General features: G+C 62.3%; 1 protein-coding gene across 1 annotated transcript in view; it reads right to left on the reverse strand.

Moving 5' to 3' along the window:
• Positions 1–15,062, reverse strand: part of COL6A1 (collagen, type VI, alpha 1) — a 20,011-nt gene that overhangs the window by 1,256 nt on the left and 3,693 nt on the right. The window contains exons 4-33 of the mRNA XM_005878932.2: positions 14,546–14,705; positions 14,230–14,358; positions 14,113–14,133; positions 13,921–13,941; positions 13,788–13,832; positions 12,714–12,767; positions 11,953–11,997; positions 11,803–11,829; positions 11,537–11,563; positions 11,405–11,449; positions 11,057–11,110; positions 10,856–10,918; positions 10,075–10,137; positions 9,873–9,926; positions 9,742–9,777; positions 9,509–9,571; positions 8,117–8,179; positions 5,610–5,672; positions 4,677–4,739; positions 4,255–4,305; positions 4,085–4,120; positions 3,383–3,445; positions 3,216–3,281; positions 2,572–2,607; positions 2,151–2,187; positions 1,894–1,902; positions 1,613–1,746; positions 1,288–1,397; positions 684–867; positions 408–588 (exon numbers count right to left, since the gene is read on the reverse strand). Of these exons, the coding sequence (XP_005878994.1) occupies positions 408–588; positions 684–867; positions 1,288–1,397; positions 1,613–1,746; positions 1,894–1,902; positions 2,151–2,187; positions 2,572–2,607; positions 3,216–3,281; positions 3,383–3,445; positions 4,085–4,120; positions 4,255–4,305; positions 4,677–4,739; positions 5,610–5,672; positions 8,117–8,179; positions 9,509–9,571; positions 9,742–9,777; positions 9,873–9,926; positions 10,075–10,137; positions 10,856–10,918; positions 11,057–11,110; positions 11,405–11,449; positions 11,537–11,563; positions 11,803–11,829; positions 11,953–11,997; positions 12,714–12,767; positions 13,788–13,832; positions 13,921–13,941; positions 14,113–14,133; positions 14,230–14,358; positions 14,546–14,705 (2,003 nt within the window). The remainder of the gene's footprint in view (positions 1–407; positions 589–683; positions 868–1,287; positions 1,398–1,612; positions 1,747–1,893; positions 1,903–2,150; positions 2,188–2,571; positions 2,608–3,215; positions 3,282–3,382; positions 3,446–4,084; positions 4,121–4,254; positions 4,306–4,676; positions 4,740–5,609; positions 5,673–8,116; positions 8,180–9,508; positions 9,572–9,741; positions 9,778–9,872; positions 9,927–10,074; positions 10,138–10,855; positions 10,919–11,056; positions 11,111–11,404; positions 11,450–11,536; positions 11,564–11,802; positions 11,830–11,952; positions 11,998–12,713; positions 12,768–13,787; positions 13,833–13,920; positions 13,942–14,112; positions 14,134–14,229; positions 14,359–14,545; positions 14,706–15,062) is intronic.

Here is a 15,062-nt window from a genome sequence, read left to right on the forward strand (position 1 = left end):
TGTGGCCATGCAAACAGGCGGCGCCCCTGAATGCCTCGCCAGCACCCCACCTGGCCCCTCCCCCCACCAGGAAGGGGTGTCCCCTGATTCAAGGGCAGATCTTTGAGGGGATGGATGGCCCAGGCATTATGTCATGGTCCTCACACCGAGCCAGGGAGGGGTGAGGCAGAGTCTTGCCCCTCAGAGAATGGGGAAACCGAGGCTCAGAGAGGTCTGCAGGGCAGACACCCCGCGATGTGCTGCCCCTGTGCCACACTAGCCCCAGGCATGCGGGTCACAAGCCCACTGTGTGGGGAGAGGGCCCACGTCTGACCCCGGCAGCTCTGGCTGCGACAGCTCTGTGGTGCCCTTCCAGCCCAGCTGGGTGGCGCCCAGTGCCCGCTGGCCCCGCCCCCGCCCGCGCCCACCTATGCAGATCTGGGTGGTGACGTTCTTCAGGAAGGCGTCCTCCAGCAGCTCGGCGTAGTTCTCTTTGACCAGCGAGAGCCCCGGCCGGCCCCGGGAGGCCAGGCCTTGGCAGGAAATCACGTTGAGCTGGTCAGAGCCCGCGACGAAGCCGAACACGTCCTTGATGCCCACGGAGACCACCTGTGGGGAGGGACCGCATCAGCCAGCCCCAGTGGGGAGAGTGCCCACACTGCAGGGTGCGAAGGTGGCCGTGTGCGGCGTGGACGTGGCCCCACCTGAATGTCAGGGCCGCAGAGCACGCTGAGGGGTGTGGTGTCCCTCTGGGTGTCCGAGCGGCCGTCTGTGATGACCAGGGCGATCCGGTTGTTCTGAGTGGGTGGCAGGAGCCGGTCCCGGGTGTACTGCAGGGCCTCCCCTGTGAACGTGCCACCCGCCATCCACTGCAGCTTCTTGATGGCTCTGTAGGGCCACAGCACAGTCAGCACCGGGGCCAGGGCTGGACCAGGGCTCGGGCCAGGTACAGGGTCAGCACTGGGGTTAAGGGTCAGCCTGGGCCTGCTGCAGGGGGTGGTCAGCACCGGGGTCAGGGGTCAGCCTGGGCCTGTTGCAGGGCTGGGTCAGCACTGGGGTCAGGGGTCAGCCTGTGCCTGCTGCAGGGGCTGGGTCAGCACTGGGGTCAGGGGTCAGCCTGGGCCTGCTGCAGGGGCTGGGTCAGCACTGGGGTCAGGGGTCAGCCTGGGCCTGCTGCAGGGGCTGGGTCAGCACCCGGGTCAGGGGTCAGCCTGGGCCTGCTGCAGGGGCTGGGTCGGCACTGGGGTCAGGGGTGAGCAGAGGCTGGGTGGGCTCTTGGAACTGCACACACGGCCGCACTGCACTCACGCCTTGAGCTCCTGGGCGTTCCTGATGTTGGGGTTCCTCAGGTCCACGTGCTCCTGCATCTGGTTGTGGCTGTACTGCACCACGCCCGCATGCGACTGTCCAGGCTCGAACTGCACAGGGACAGGCCCCGAGGTCAGGCATGGCCCGGCTGCCCCTCCCCCTCTGTCTGCCCCAGGCCAGGCCTCGCCGTGGCTCTCACATGCTGGTGGGTTGTCCTGTCTCCCAGAGCCCCCGGGACCTGCCCCCCTCCAGCTCGGTGTCAGGAAAGACTCCTGCCTCCTGGGAACCACCTTCCCCGGCGCGTGGAGGCCAGGGAGGGACACACCTTGACCAGCTCGTCCCGGCTCAGCCGGTCGATGACCTTGACGATGAAGTCCTTGGCGATCTCGAAGTTCTGCAGCCCGATGCTCTCGGAGCTGTCCAGCACGAACAGGATGTCGATGGGGCCGCACTTGCACTCTGGGCGCCGTGGGGGGGGGGGGGGGGGGGGGGGGGGGGGGGCAGCTGCTGCTCTACGCCACGCAGAGGGGGTATGGGGGAAGCCCCACCACCCACAGGGCTGTCTACCCAGAGCGAAGGCCACACGAATTAGAGAGTGACACTCACCACAGCAAGCTGGGGAAGAGGAGAAAGAGGAGATTAGGTGATGCAAGACCCCGAGTCTTATGTGAACCCCCACTCGCTCCCCACCTCCTGGGCCTCCCTCACCAGGGTTCCTGGGGCCTCTCGGTGGGAGGGGAAGGAGGCCAGCAGTGGGGGTGAGAGTGGCCCAGCCCCAGGGACATTCTCGCAGGTGGGACCCACACCTACCCTGCCCCCCCCCCATGCTCTTTCCAATAATTATTCAAAGTGGAGGCACTCACAGCACATTTTCATGATGATGTCCAGAATCTCGCATTCCTGGGGAGGAGGAGACACTTGCATGGTGGGCCGACTGGCCGGCCATCCAGCCAGGGCTGCCCCGGGCGCTGGGTGAGGCCGGCCCTCTGGGTCACCTTCCCGGGGACCTCAGCCAGGCTGGGGGTGGGCAGGGGCTCTCACTGTCCAGGGTGTGCCCTGCTCCGACCTAGGCCCCTGCTCCCCGGTGCGGGCACCTGAGGGGGTCACTGACATGTGGCCGTTATGTGCCCCCCGTGGCCGTGTTCCCCTGGGCCCGTCATGTCCCCTGTGGCTGTCACATGTCCCTCCAGTGGCCATCGCACGTCCCCCTGTTGCTGCCAAGGGTTTCCACCCCAGGGGGTCCCGAGTGGTTGGCCCCTGCGGATGTTCACAGACCCCACTTACATCCGGTCCTGGTGGTCCCGTGTGTCCTGGGGGTCCCTGTCAGGGAGAAGATGGGGGGAGCGCTGCAGGGTCTGCCCCGGGGCCCCACTCGCCAGGTTCCTGAACTGCGGGTCTGACAGGAGCTCTTGGCCAGCCCCCCTGGCCCTTGGGACCCCACCTCCCAGCAGGAGCCCCCTGGACGCCAGGGACAGCGGTGGCTTCTGCACATGAAGGGCTGGGAGAACCGTCTATTATGCGACCACTCAGCACAGTCTCTTCTGGGTGCCAGTGGGTGTGCGGCCGTGACCCTGTGTGCAGCCTGCCCACGCTCACTGCCCGTCCAGTCCAACGGCACCTCCTCCGTGGGCAGGGGCCCCAGGCCTGGGTGCCAGACCTCACCTGGGCCCTGCCCTGGGCTTTGCTGTGCTTCTGTCTCTGTCACCTGGTGACCGGCCCCTTCTCCCTCCCCATTCAGCACCCCCAATGTGCCCTCGGAACCGTCTGTTCTCTCTGATCCCACCTGTCCAGTCCCAACTTCCCCAGAGACCTGCTCCCCAAATTCCCACCTCCTCTCCCCAGGCCCCTCTCTACCCACCACAGCCTCAGAGTCGCAGGTGTGTCCGTCCCCCACCAGCCCCCCCCGGCCCAGCCACGCCTCCACTCACCTGGGGGCCTTCGGGGCCCCGGTACCCCTTTGCGCCTTTGGCACCTCGGGGTGAAATGTCGTTGTTCTGGAAGAAAAGAGCTTGTGTCACAGACACAGCCACCGTTCCCCAGAGTCCTCCCTCGGGATTTCACAATGTGTGGGGGCGGGGGAGGGGGCTGCACTCACGTCCTCTCCGGGGTCTCCAGCTTCTCCCTCGTCCCCCTTGAGGCCGGGGTAGCCTTTAGTGCCCTGCAGGCGACAAGGAACACACGGTCAGTGGGGTGCAGAGTCCCTGAGCAGGCGTATGTGCTGGGCTGGGGTCCGGCCTAGGGTCAGTGGGGTGCAGAGTCCCTGAGCAGGCGTATGTGCTGGGCTGGGGTCCGGCCTAGGGTCAGTGGGGTGCAGAGTCCCTGAGCAGGCGTATGTGCTGGGTTGGGGTCCGGCCTAGGGTCAGTGGGGTGCAGAGTCCCTGAGCAGGCGTATGTGCTGGGCTGGGGTCCGGCCTAGGGTCAGTGGGGTGCAGAGTCCCTGAGCAGGCGTATGTGCTGGGCTGGGACCCAGCACAGGGTCTCGGGGAGGCAGCAGCTGGCCCCCGTCTCCCGTGGGCGTTCAGCCGAGCTCCTTGGATGGCAAGGAGTCCTGGCTGTTCCTTTTCTTCAACAACTTTTCTATTTTAAATCAGCTTCACTAAAGCAGTTTATATGAACTTCATTTCATTTTTAGGAATAAGTTTCAAAAGGAAAAAGACAAAGGAGATATTGTCTGCCCCACATATGTGTGTGTCCATGTGAGAGTGTCTGTACATGTGTACAGGTTCGTCTGTATGCACACGTGTGTGTGTACATGTGTGTGCACATGCCAGTAGCCTGGGGATGGGCTTGTACTCACGTTTATCCCGGGAGGGCCCCTGCTGCCCGGATAGCCCTGCAGGGGAAGGAGGACAGTCACGCCGGCTCTGACATGGGCCCCATGGACCATCCCAGCTACCAATCCCTGGGTACAACCCGCAGGCCCAAGTAGTCCAGCTGGCCAAGGGGTGGGGGTGGGGGGGCACTCACAGGGAAGCCGGGGAAGCCTTCAGTGCCATTTCCGGGGGGGCCATCTTCACCCTGGGGGAGAGACCAGTCCTGTCACTGTGGGAGCCACGCAGCATGGGCACAGCATGGGCACAGCGTGGGCACAGGGGTGGCGCTTTTGAGTCCCTCATCAGCTGGGAAGGCGCCTCCCTGCCCCGACTGCCCTGGGGGTCCCAGGCCCACCTCCCCCGGTCCCGGGAGCAGGCGGCAGGCAAAGCGTCCAGCAGTGACCGTGGTGACTGAGGGGACAGTCATCTCCGGAGGATGCCCCGCCCAGTTACCAGACCAGGACCTTCATTTAGACCTTATGAGCCTGGGGCTCGAACCCAGGGCTTCCCAGGTCTCAGGCAACCAACCAGGTGTCAGCCCCTCCAGGACTCTGTGCCCTCGGGCCCATCACTCACTCTTTCGCCCATCAGTCCGGGGTCTCCGGGGGGTCCTGCAGGCCCTGGGGCACCTCTGGGACCCTAAGGAGGAGAGGAGTAGGTTTGGCAGGAGTAAGTGGCACCTGGGGAGGAGTGAGGCAGGTCTGGGGCACGAGGTCTTGCAGAGGAAAACGAGAGGGAGAATCAAATAAAACAGCAGACATAGTCACAGCCCATGGACACAGACAACAGGGTGGGGAAGACCTGGGGGTGGGGTGGGTAGGGTCTGGCAGAGGAGGGGAAAGAGGGTGGAAATGGGAGACATCTATAATACTGTCAACAGTAAACAATATATTAAAAAATAGATAAAACAGCAGCTGGGCCGTGATTAAAAGAAGGATTCTAAACCTATGGTCCTGGGGCCCAGAGGCCAAGCTCCCGCCTGTGACTCACGCAGGGGCCCCTGGGACCTGACGGAAAATGGACAGGGACCCGTGGGGAATCGGGAACAGCCCACGAGCCCAACAAGGGCGTTCGGAGAAACAAAAGGACCCAAACATAGGCGTGGCTCCATGTATCAACAGTGTTTTGAAAAATTGTTAGGGTTTTAGGGAAATGCTGACAATAAAAATTAATAAAAACAGACCCTGTGAAGTCTGTAAGGCATAACAGGCCAAGAAAGAAAAAGAAATTGGAAAGAGACAAGCTAAAATGCTCATGTTATTCATCTCGGGGTGGTACTATTATATTTATTCAGTATTGCTGGTCTATCATCATTGGTACTATTTTAAATTTCAATTCCCCTTTTTTATTTTTTATGCATTTTCCAAATGTTCTAAAAGTCACAAGTACTAAAGTGAAATGACACATTTATATGCGCTAATGGTGCAGAGGGCTCTCCCAGGGAAGCGCTGGTGGAGGGGAGGGGGTCTGGGGTCCTGGCTGGTCCCTCCTGGGGCCAAGGCTACTCACCTCAAGCCCCGGGGGCCCCTCGTCTCCTCGGTACCCTTTAGGTCCAACGGGGCCCGCGTCACCCTGCGGAGAGATGGACATGCCCGCTGGACCCTCTCTCTGCCACACCAGCCCTCCCTGGAGGCGCATCACCTGCCCTTCTGGGCCCAAGGTCCGGGTCCCCCGAGCACTTCACAGACAGCCCTGGCCAGGCCGGAGGAAGGAGGACAAGGGCACGTTGTTCACGGAGCTGCTGCCCCCACCCCATGCGCCCCGCCAAGACCCTGCACTGAGGCCCTGTTGTCAGGTGGGTGTGTCCAGAAGAGGTCCTTCTCAGACAAGGTCCTTGCAGCCCCCCATGACCCAGCCTGCTCCCTCAACCATGGGCAGCCAGGAGGCAGCGGGCATACTGCTGCTCTCGCCACAGCTACGCACACGTCCAGCTGCGGCCCGAGGTCCTGGCCCTGGTGCGTGGAGGCACATTGGGCCGAGTCAGCAGAAATAGGAAGGCCAGCGTCATGATACAGCAGTTCCAGAAAGACACATGGATAAGGGATGGAATAGAGGATGAAAGTGCATTGTGATGCGAGAAGCTGTGTTGTGACAACGGGCTTGCTTCTAACCATACAATATCCAGGGGTGGGCAAGAGTAGGTAGGTCTACAGTTGTGATACAGAAATGCAATAATAACTAATAGTGCAAGAGTAAATTCTGTGATTTGTGTACTCACAGTCCTAAACCTCCTCTTGCTAACTCCTCTATGCTCCAAAGGAATCAAAGATATATGCAGAAAATACAGTAAGAGGGGTGGGCGTATTTGGAATCCTGTAAATGGCAGGACATCCTGAACAACACACCACAGAGCTGCAAAGTGCCCGCAGGCTCATCACAGCGACGTGCGACACAGGCTCCGGCGGGAAAGGAACAGCCTGGTGAACAGCCAGGTTCGGTGACACCCGGGACCAGGCTCAGCTTTCCCCATAGAGAGGACACGGTTTTCAGCCGAGGAGCTAAAATGCACATTCAGAGTCTGAGACCCATGTTGGCAAAGCTGTGGGTACAGGCTCCACTGTACACTCCCGAGGGGAATGTAAGCTGGGGTTAGACTGACAGACAGGTAGGAGTATTTGGTCTCTCTCTCTCTCTCTCTCTCTCTCTCTCACACACACACACACACACACACACACAATTTGGCCAAGACATTCTGCTCCTAAGAATTTACATTCTGGGTACAGCCTTGGATGTATTTCAAGATGGGTGAAAGATGGATGAATGGATGGATGGATGAGTGGATGGATGGAGGGATAAATTATAGGCATAGATAGATGATAAGTTGATGATGAATAGGTGATAGATAATAGATAATGGACAGAGATGGACAAACAGATAATGGATGGATAGGTAGACGGGTGGCTGGCTGGGTGAATTGGTGGATAGGTAATAGATAATGGATGGATGATATGTCTTAGATAAATAGCAAAGAAGATAGATCATGGATGGTTGGATGGACGGATGGGCAAACAGACAGATGGAGAGCCAGAGTAGCTGACAGTGCGACAGGCGGGTGTGGATACTTATTACAGTATTTTCCTGTAAAGGAAATACTGGGACACCCCATGTGTTCATGAAGGAGAGACGGGCCACTTCGTGAGTTCATACATGGGCAAGTGAGAGGTGCAGGGCAGGTCTGCACCCCTTCCCGACTCCTCTCCGGCCCAGTCCAAGGGCAGGCCAGACCTCTACTTCCTCAGGTAAGGAAGGCTCCTCCCCTCCCCCAGCATGGCCATGGAAGGCTGCACCCAGGAATTCTGGAACCTTCTATGCCCTACACGCCCAAATTGATGCTCAGCTTTTGGGTCTCACACCTGGGCTCCAAAAGCTGAGTGAGTCCGCCCCCCCCCCCGACCTGTGTATCCGGGGGCTCTAATGTGGAACACCTCTATCCAGGGCTCCGTCCCCAGTGACCCAGCCCTGCTAGGCAAGGGCAGGGGTTGTGCCCAGGGCCCCGGGCTCCCGCCCCCCCCCACCTGCTTGTGTATCCGGGGGCTCTAATGTGGGGCACCTCCATCCAGGGCTCGTCCCCAGTGACCCAGCCCTGCCAGGCAAGGGCAGGGGTTGTGCCCAGGGCCCCGGGCTCCCTCTGCTGCCAGCCCTGCCACCCCCTTCCATGTGATTACCGGCATCCACCCCCCACATCCCTCCTCTAGCACCATCCAAGCCAGGGTGCCCCTCCCCACCCCCTCTGAGGGCAGAGCTTGGGGGTGAAGTGGGAGTCTGCTCACTCAGCTCTGTGTCCTGCCACATGCCCACCAGGTGGCAAAGGGGTCCCTCTGTGAGTGCTGGGCATCTGGGGCCACAGGGGCTGGGCCTGCCCTCACCAATCCCCATTCTGCTGCTCCAGCTGCCCCCAGCCTCCAGCAGCCGGCTCCAGACCCCCATATCACAGGTCTCCCGGGTCATGCCCCTGGGAGAGAGACCTCCCCCAGATTCCTCACACGGACACCCCCCCACACAGCCGGGTTTCCTACCGGGTCTCCGGAGACACCGACAGGGCCTTCTCGACCCTGGTCACCCGGGGGTCCAGCTTCACCCTGGGGAGGAATAAGGCGGTGAGACGGAGGCCGGGAAGGGCGAGGCCTGGGGGGCCGCATCCTTCTCACGCTTTGCCACGTTTTAACCACGATGTGGCCACGGGAAGGGCGAGGCCTGGGGGGCCCAGAGATGTCCACATGTGCCCGGGCCACATTCTTCTCACGCTTTGCCACGTTTTAACCACGATGTGGCCACGTGCTCAGCTGTGCAGTGACTGGTGTGGTCCCAGGAGGCCCAGCCAGGGGGCCCGCAGCTCCTCCTGAGGCCCAAGGCCGTCCCTACGCTGCTCGCTAGCGGGGTCCTGGCAGCGGGGCCCCATCCCAGCTGCTCTGACCCTGTCCGCCAGGGGTGCTTCCTGGAGACCTGGCCTGGATTCGGTCCCATTTCCTGATCTCAAGGGGGTGGGTTTGGAAGGGGGTCAAAGCCAAGTTCCCCTGCTTTGATGTCCCTCCCCGAGCCCTGCCTGGGGCCTCACAGGAAACTCGCTCTCTGCACTGGGCACCTGAACACGCACCTGCCCCTCAGCCTCACATGGGGAGGAGTCGCAGCACTGCCAGGTCTGCGGTGGCAGACGGCCCAGCCCACATCTGAGGCTGGGAGCTCAGCACCCTTTCCCCTAACTCTGGATGTGGGGTGGGGCCTGCCCCCAACAAACCAGGCAGGGGCTTCCTGGTGCCCGCCCTCTCGGTCCGGCAAAACCATGCACTCAACCACGGGGCCACCAGCAGCCTCAGCCACAGGCCTGTCCGCCACTTGGCTGCCCACTGTTCCTGCTCTTGAAGTTTTAACAAAGAAAAGTTGTTCCTAAGAAGAACGCAGGCTCTGTCTGCAGAACTGTTTAGGGAGTTGTTGTGGGAGGGCCGCAGGGATGTAGAAAAGCCCTGGTGAGTGGGGCAGGCTCGGGGCTAAGGAAACCATGTCACATGGAAAGAGGTGCAGCTGGAATAGTGACGGACGGGCAGCCCGAGGGGAAGGCACGGAGCTGGGAACGCAGGACGTGCTGCTGTGGAGCATCACAGACCCCACAGTCAGGGTCCTGCAAACCCCTACGTCCCCGACAAAACCTCAGGGAGCAAACCACTGTGTCTCCTGTGATGTTAGGTGGTCGTTTCCGTAGGAGCTGGTCCTGGGGGCTGAGGGCAGAGACCCTGCCCTTTGCCCTGCTGGCCTCCTCCCAGGCCTGGCTCCCTGAGGTCTGGGTGGGGCCGAGGGCAGGAGCTGAAACAGAAATCTAGGGGCCGAGGGGATGTGTCCTGCAATTCTGACAGCCTGACCTCAGTCTGTGCCCCCGGCGAAGTGGGGTCCCAGCTTAATGCACGGTGACTCACCGGGTCTCCTCTCGGGCCCCGCACGCCTGGGGTGCCCCGCGGTCCCCTCTCACCAGGGCCGCCCTGTGTGGAGAGAAGAAGGAGGTGAGGTTGCAGCTCCTTAATGTGGGAGGGACCCAAGGGCTGGGCACAGGGCCGATCCCCACGCCCAGCGGGCCCCCAGCTGGTGATGCAGCCACATCTGGCATGAAGCAATGAGGCCCCGAGCCCAGAGCCCACCCCGCTGGACTCACCCTCTCTCCGGGGGGGCCGTCTGGTCCTGCGTTGCCCTGGGATGGAGAGGAATGAACGGAAGTGTTAGTTGAGATGGGAACTCAGCCTGAGTCTCAGGAACAGGGAGCAGAGGCCAAACATGGGTGCTCACCTCGTCGCCGGCCTCGCCCTTCTCTCCTGGGGGACCAGGCTCTCCGGGGTCTCCCTGGGGAGAACAAAGCACACTCGTCCATCTCTGGCCTGGCCAGTGCCCGGACTACGGCTGGCCTGGTCCTGGCGGCCCCTCCCAGGGCCTGGGCCCCACCCTGGCTATGGTGGAAGGAGGGTGGGGCAGGCACCCCGTGAATGCTCACCTCGTCTCCGGGGCTCCCTGTGCTCCCTGGCCTCCCAGGCTCCCCATCGGCTCCAGGCTCCCCCTGGAAAGATCAGAAGGGTCAGCCCCGCCTGTCCTCGCTGGGGGGACCAGAGCCCCCGTGCCAGCCCTGCTCACCCAGACAGCAGGCTGCTGCCTGGCCAGCCCCACGGTCCTCCCGTGCCTCCGCCCCGGTCGCGTCCCCTGCGGCCCAGTCCTCGCAGGGACAACCCTGGTTCTCATTAGTGAGGCCCAGTTTCCGGGAACTCGGCTCTGGGCCCAGTCGGTAACCCGTGAGCTGGAAGGTGATACCCGAAAATGCATTCCCGGAAACCCGTGCGGTTAGGGTAGAGCGTGTGGGGCGGGTCCACAGGGCCATCTCTCCTAGCACTTCCTGCGGCCACGAGAAACCCCAGGAAACGCCAGCAACAAAACTCAGCCTCAAGCCCGACCATGATATCCGTGCTTCGCCGATCTGCCCACTGGCCACCAGCAGCGCCAGCAGCGTCGCTGCCGCCGGCTCTTAAGGCTCTTACGTTCTGATTCCACCTGAGCAGGGGGCCTCTGGGACAGGAGGCTGCGGGACACTCCCGAGGCAGAGGGCAGGGGCGATGGTGGCGGGAGGGTCCGAGGCTCAGTGATGCGTGCAGGGAACGCTCCCTTTGGGCAAACTCACCTGCCCATCAGGTGAGCTGTGATGTTTAACCCATAACCCGCCTGCCCACTGAGCAGAGCAGCCAATGAAGCTGAGACCCAGCCCCCAGGGGGCTCACGGCACCCACCTTTTCTCCCTTCAGTCCGAATGCGCCCGCATCACCCTTGGGCCCCGGGGGGCCTTGGACACCCTGGTAAGAAGACGGCAGAGGTCAGTCCAGGGTCTTAACCAAGCCCTCTGGTGACTTCTTAGAGACCGAAGGGTATGAGCCAGTGTTCACACCTGAGAACTTACAGTCTGAAAGTATCGGCGAGAGAAAGTGACTTACATCGAATCCAGGCGAGCCCTTGCAGCCTGGCAGGCCAGGGTACCCCATCTCCCCCTGGAAGGAGGAAGGCAGGTTTGGTGGTCCAGTCTTTTGATTCTGGCTCCCCCACCCCATCCCAGGAAAGCCCCACTCCAGAAGACACCCCGAGCTTGGCCAGGTGGCTTGGGGTCCACTGGGACCACGGGCTCAACAGGAAACATCTCCTACCTTCCCCACTGCCTCCAGATTGCCCAGAAGTGCCCACCAGGGTCCCTACCTGCTGATGTCTGGAGGGAGAACTGGCTGTGCCCACCGTCCCTTCCCTGACCGTGGCCCTGGCCACCAGCCCTTCCCCGGCCTGGGGGTTACCTTCATGCCGTCCACACCGTCGATGCCACGCTTGCCCTTCTCGCCCTGTGAGGTGCAAAGGCCGAAGGATCAGATGAAGGTCGGACAGCACCCACCCCCGGGGCAGACACACGTCCCCACCGCCAAACTCACCTTGTAACCTTTGGGTCCCCTGGAGCCCTGTAGAGACAGGAGGGAAGGGTGAGGGCGGTGGTCCCCCCGTCACGGGGCAAGTTCCCCAGAAATTGGCCAGAGACGCGGAGGAGGGCAGCGAGGAGGGGGTGGGCCTCCCAGATCCCCGGGGAGGGTCGCACCACCAACCCCCCACCAGCTCGATGGGGCCCAGCCACACGGGGGACGGGCCATGCCGTCCTTGCCCAGGTGAGGGGGCTGCACAGCCCAAGTTGTGCCTCACTCACCTTCTCCCCTCGGCTTCCCTTTTCTCCCTACACAGCAAACAGAGAGGAGAGGGGGCTGTTACTGGTGTCCCGCGGCCAGTGCCCGGGGGAGCTCGGATGCACTTTGGCTCAGCCCCAGAAGAGGCCGCTGGGGCGGGAGGGGAGACATACCTTCATCCCCTGGTAGCCAACGGGCCCCAGGTCGCCGGGCCTTCCCTGAAACACAAAGGAGGGTGCGCGTTAGACACCCCCGGGGGGACAGGGGCAGCCTCCGCCCGGCCTCCTTGTAGCCCACTCCACGCAGCCCCCACCCAGCCTCCTTGTAGCCCACTCCACGCAGCCCCCACCCAGGCTCCTTGAAGCCCACTCCACACAGCCCCCAGGGGGCAGGGGCAGCCCCCACCCAGCCTCCTTGTAGCCCACTCCACGCAGCCCCGTCAGTTGGAGAGACTGGGCTCTCTGATTGCTGCCCGCTGGCCCCTGGTCCCCTGCTGGCTGGCACCTGAGGGAGCAGCCCTGCTGTGAAGGCCCCGCCTCCACTCCTGGGGGCTCCTCAAGGAAGCTCCAGGGAGGGAAGGGGGAGGTCAAGGGCCGCCAGGAGGAGCTGGGGGTGGGCTGTGGGGAGACTGGCCATGGCTGGGGCAGAAGGTGAGGGACTTTGCTGGCCATTTCCCCACCCCCCCCCTGCCCCATGGAGCACAGGCTGGGCCTGTGGGGAGGCCTGAGGGCATGGGGCCCTGTCCAGGGGATATACTGGACGGGATGTCTGTGCAGTGCACCCTCCGGCCCTGGCTGCCCATGTGGCCATGTCCTCTGAGGATGGTGACCATGACACTCAGACACCAGCCATCCTTCTGGAAGTTTCCGCAGCCTGGTCCCCCAGCCTCAGGCTCCCAGCGCTCCCACCCCAGGGTCAGGCGTTTGGCACTCACTGGGTCTCCGGCTTCTCCTTTCTCTCCTGGGAGACCTGGCTTCCCTCGTTCTCCCTGGAACACAAAGCAGGTCAAGGTTAGGGGCAGTTTCCCCGGTGTTTCTGCAAAACTTGCTTGCGTGGTCTTCAGGCACCTTCCCCACCGACTGTGGCCCGTCTTGGGACATGCGAGGTCAGCTCCACGTGTCCCCTCCCTCACACCCCACCAGGCTGCTGGCTGGACAGAGGCCCCGAATCTTTCCTCTCTACCATCCAATGCCCCGTTCCTGCTGCTGTGCTGGCCTCCCAGGCGGGCCGCCGCATGGGCACAAAGACCCCCACCCCCCAGGGAGCCCAGCCGTGTGGCTCAGTGATTGAGTGTCAACCCATGAACCAGGAGGTCATGGTTCGATTCCAGGTCAGAGCACATGCCTGGGTGTCGGGCTCCATCCCCAGTAGGGGGCGTGCAGGAGGCAGCTGACCAATGATTCTCTCTCATCATTGATGTTTCTATCTCTCCCTTCCTCTCGCTGAAATCAATAAAAACATATTTTGATAAAAGACCCCCGGGAGAGGCTGGCTCAGCTCCCGTGGTCAGTGGCCACATGGCTTCAGGCCACGGAAGCTGACATTTTTTAGGAGACGCCCGAAATCTGGACTTTCCTGACCAACGTCCCAATTTGTAAATACCAGCAACGCATCTTGATTTTCCACACCTCCCTGCGCAAGCCACCCTGGCGGGGCCCAAGGGCAGGCCCATCCCCCATCGAGGCCCATCTCCAGGAGCCAAGCACTCAGGCGACACTCAGGAAGTGCCAGCTCCTCCACCACAGGAGGGGGCAAGGGTGCTGTCAGACCCCCGCCCCCCACGCCAGCCCTGGGCCACCCCTTCGGCCTGGGGGTCCCTGTGCCAGGACTCTCTCCCATGGCTGGGGCACCACTCAGGTAGGGATGCTTTCACCATCCCCACACCCAGCCCAGTGGCAGGTGCATGGGGGTGCTCAGAACGGCTGCCTGGGGGTCACCGTGTCCCTCACACCTGGGCACCTCCCACCTCCCTCCTGGACGTAAGCAAGGGTGGGGCGCAGACACTCACCTCGTACCCTGGGTCACCCCGTGGTCCGGGAGGTCCTCTGGCGGGCTGCAGGGCAGAGAGAACAGTCAGCCCAAGACAGACCCTCCCAGGAGGCCCCAGGGCCGGGCGGGGGGATGGGGGCGCCCACACTCACCTGGCACTCGAAGGAGCAGCACTGCAGGAGGAGGGACAGAGTGACACATCAGAAAGCCGAGGCGCAGCTGCCGCACCCCCGATGCCTGTGGGGGCTCAGAGGGCTCGGCTTGGGCGCCCAGCTGGGAGGTGGGGGCCAGTGGTGACCCCCTGGGCAGTGGGGGAGGGTAGGGATGGGGGGAGGGGCTCTTACCACTTGTTCCACATTATTTTTCTGAAAATGAAATGAAAAAGTCAAATTAATTTACATTTGCAGCCACAGGATTTCCCGGCATCCGGACCCGGGAGGTGACGGCGCAGGGCCACTCACAATCATGTCGGTGATGGTGTCGATGGTCTGGCTGATGACCTCCTCCGCGTCGCGGCTCTGCCCCCAGTCCGCCGCCGTGAAGTTGCGCCGGTACGTGTGGTCTGTGGCGATGATGCTCAGCCGCGGCTCCTGGGTGGGCACAGCCAGCACACGGGTGATGGCAGGAACCAGGGTGCCGGTGACGGCTGGGAGTGCAGGCCCCTCCCCGTCTCTGCTCCTCCCCACGCCCTGGCTGCAGCTCGGTGCCTGGTCTCTGCACCCACAGGCTGTGTCCTGTGCCCCCTCCCGGGCCATAGGCCCAGGACGGGGCTCCTACCAGGTGGTCGGGCGTGATGGCCACAGAGAAGACTTTGATGCCCAGGTGCTTGGCCTCGTTCACCGCATCCTCCAGGCCCCCGCATGGCTCCTTGTAGCCCTCCAGGGGGTGCCCGTCGGTCACCACAATCAGGTACTTGTTCTCCTTCAGGTGGGAGCCCCTGCAGGGGGTGGGGAGCGTGAGACTTGGCCTGGCCCCCTCCGGCCACCTCTGACCCTGACAGCACAGGGCCCCTTTGGAGAGCTGAGTCCTGGTGCTGGGAGGTGATGGGGGGCAGACACCCCGAGGGAGACCCGACCTGGGCCCAGCTCTGCAAAGCGGTGTTACCTGTTACACTGAATAATGTTTTTCTTTGTTGATCCTGCTATAAAGTAGGATCATAAAAACAGACATTAAACAGAAAACAGAGTTCTGTGGGATCACATTTCCCTCAAAGACTATTTTGGAAAATGCACATACAGCCAGGGGAGAGGCACAGGTCCTCACCTGCCCTGAGGCGTACTGACCTGGAGCCTCA

Source organism: Myotis brandtii, unplaced genomic scaffold (assembly GCF_000412655.1).
Source record: "Myotis brandtii unplaced genomic scaffold, ASM41265v1 scaffold577, whole genome shotgun sequence".
Classification (NCBI taxonomy): Eukaryota; Metazoa; Chordata; class Mammalia; order Chiroptera; family Vespertilionidae; genus Myotis; species Myotis brandtii.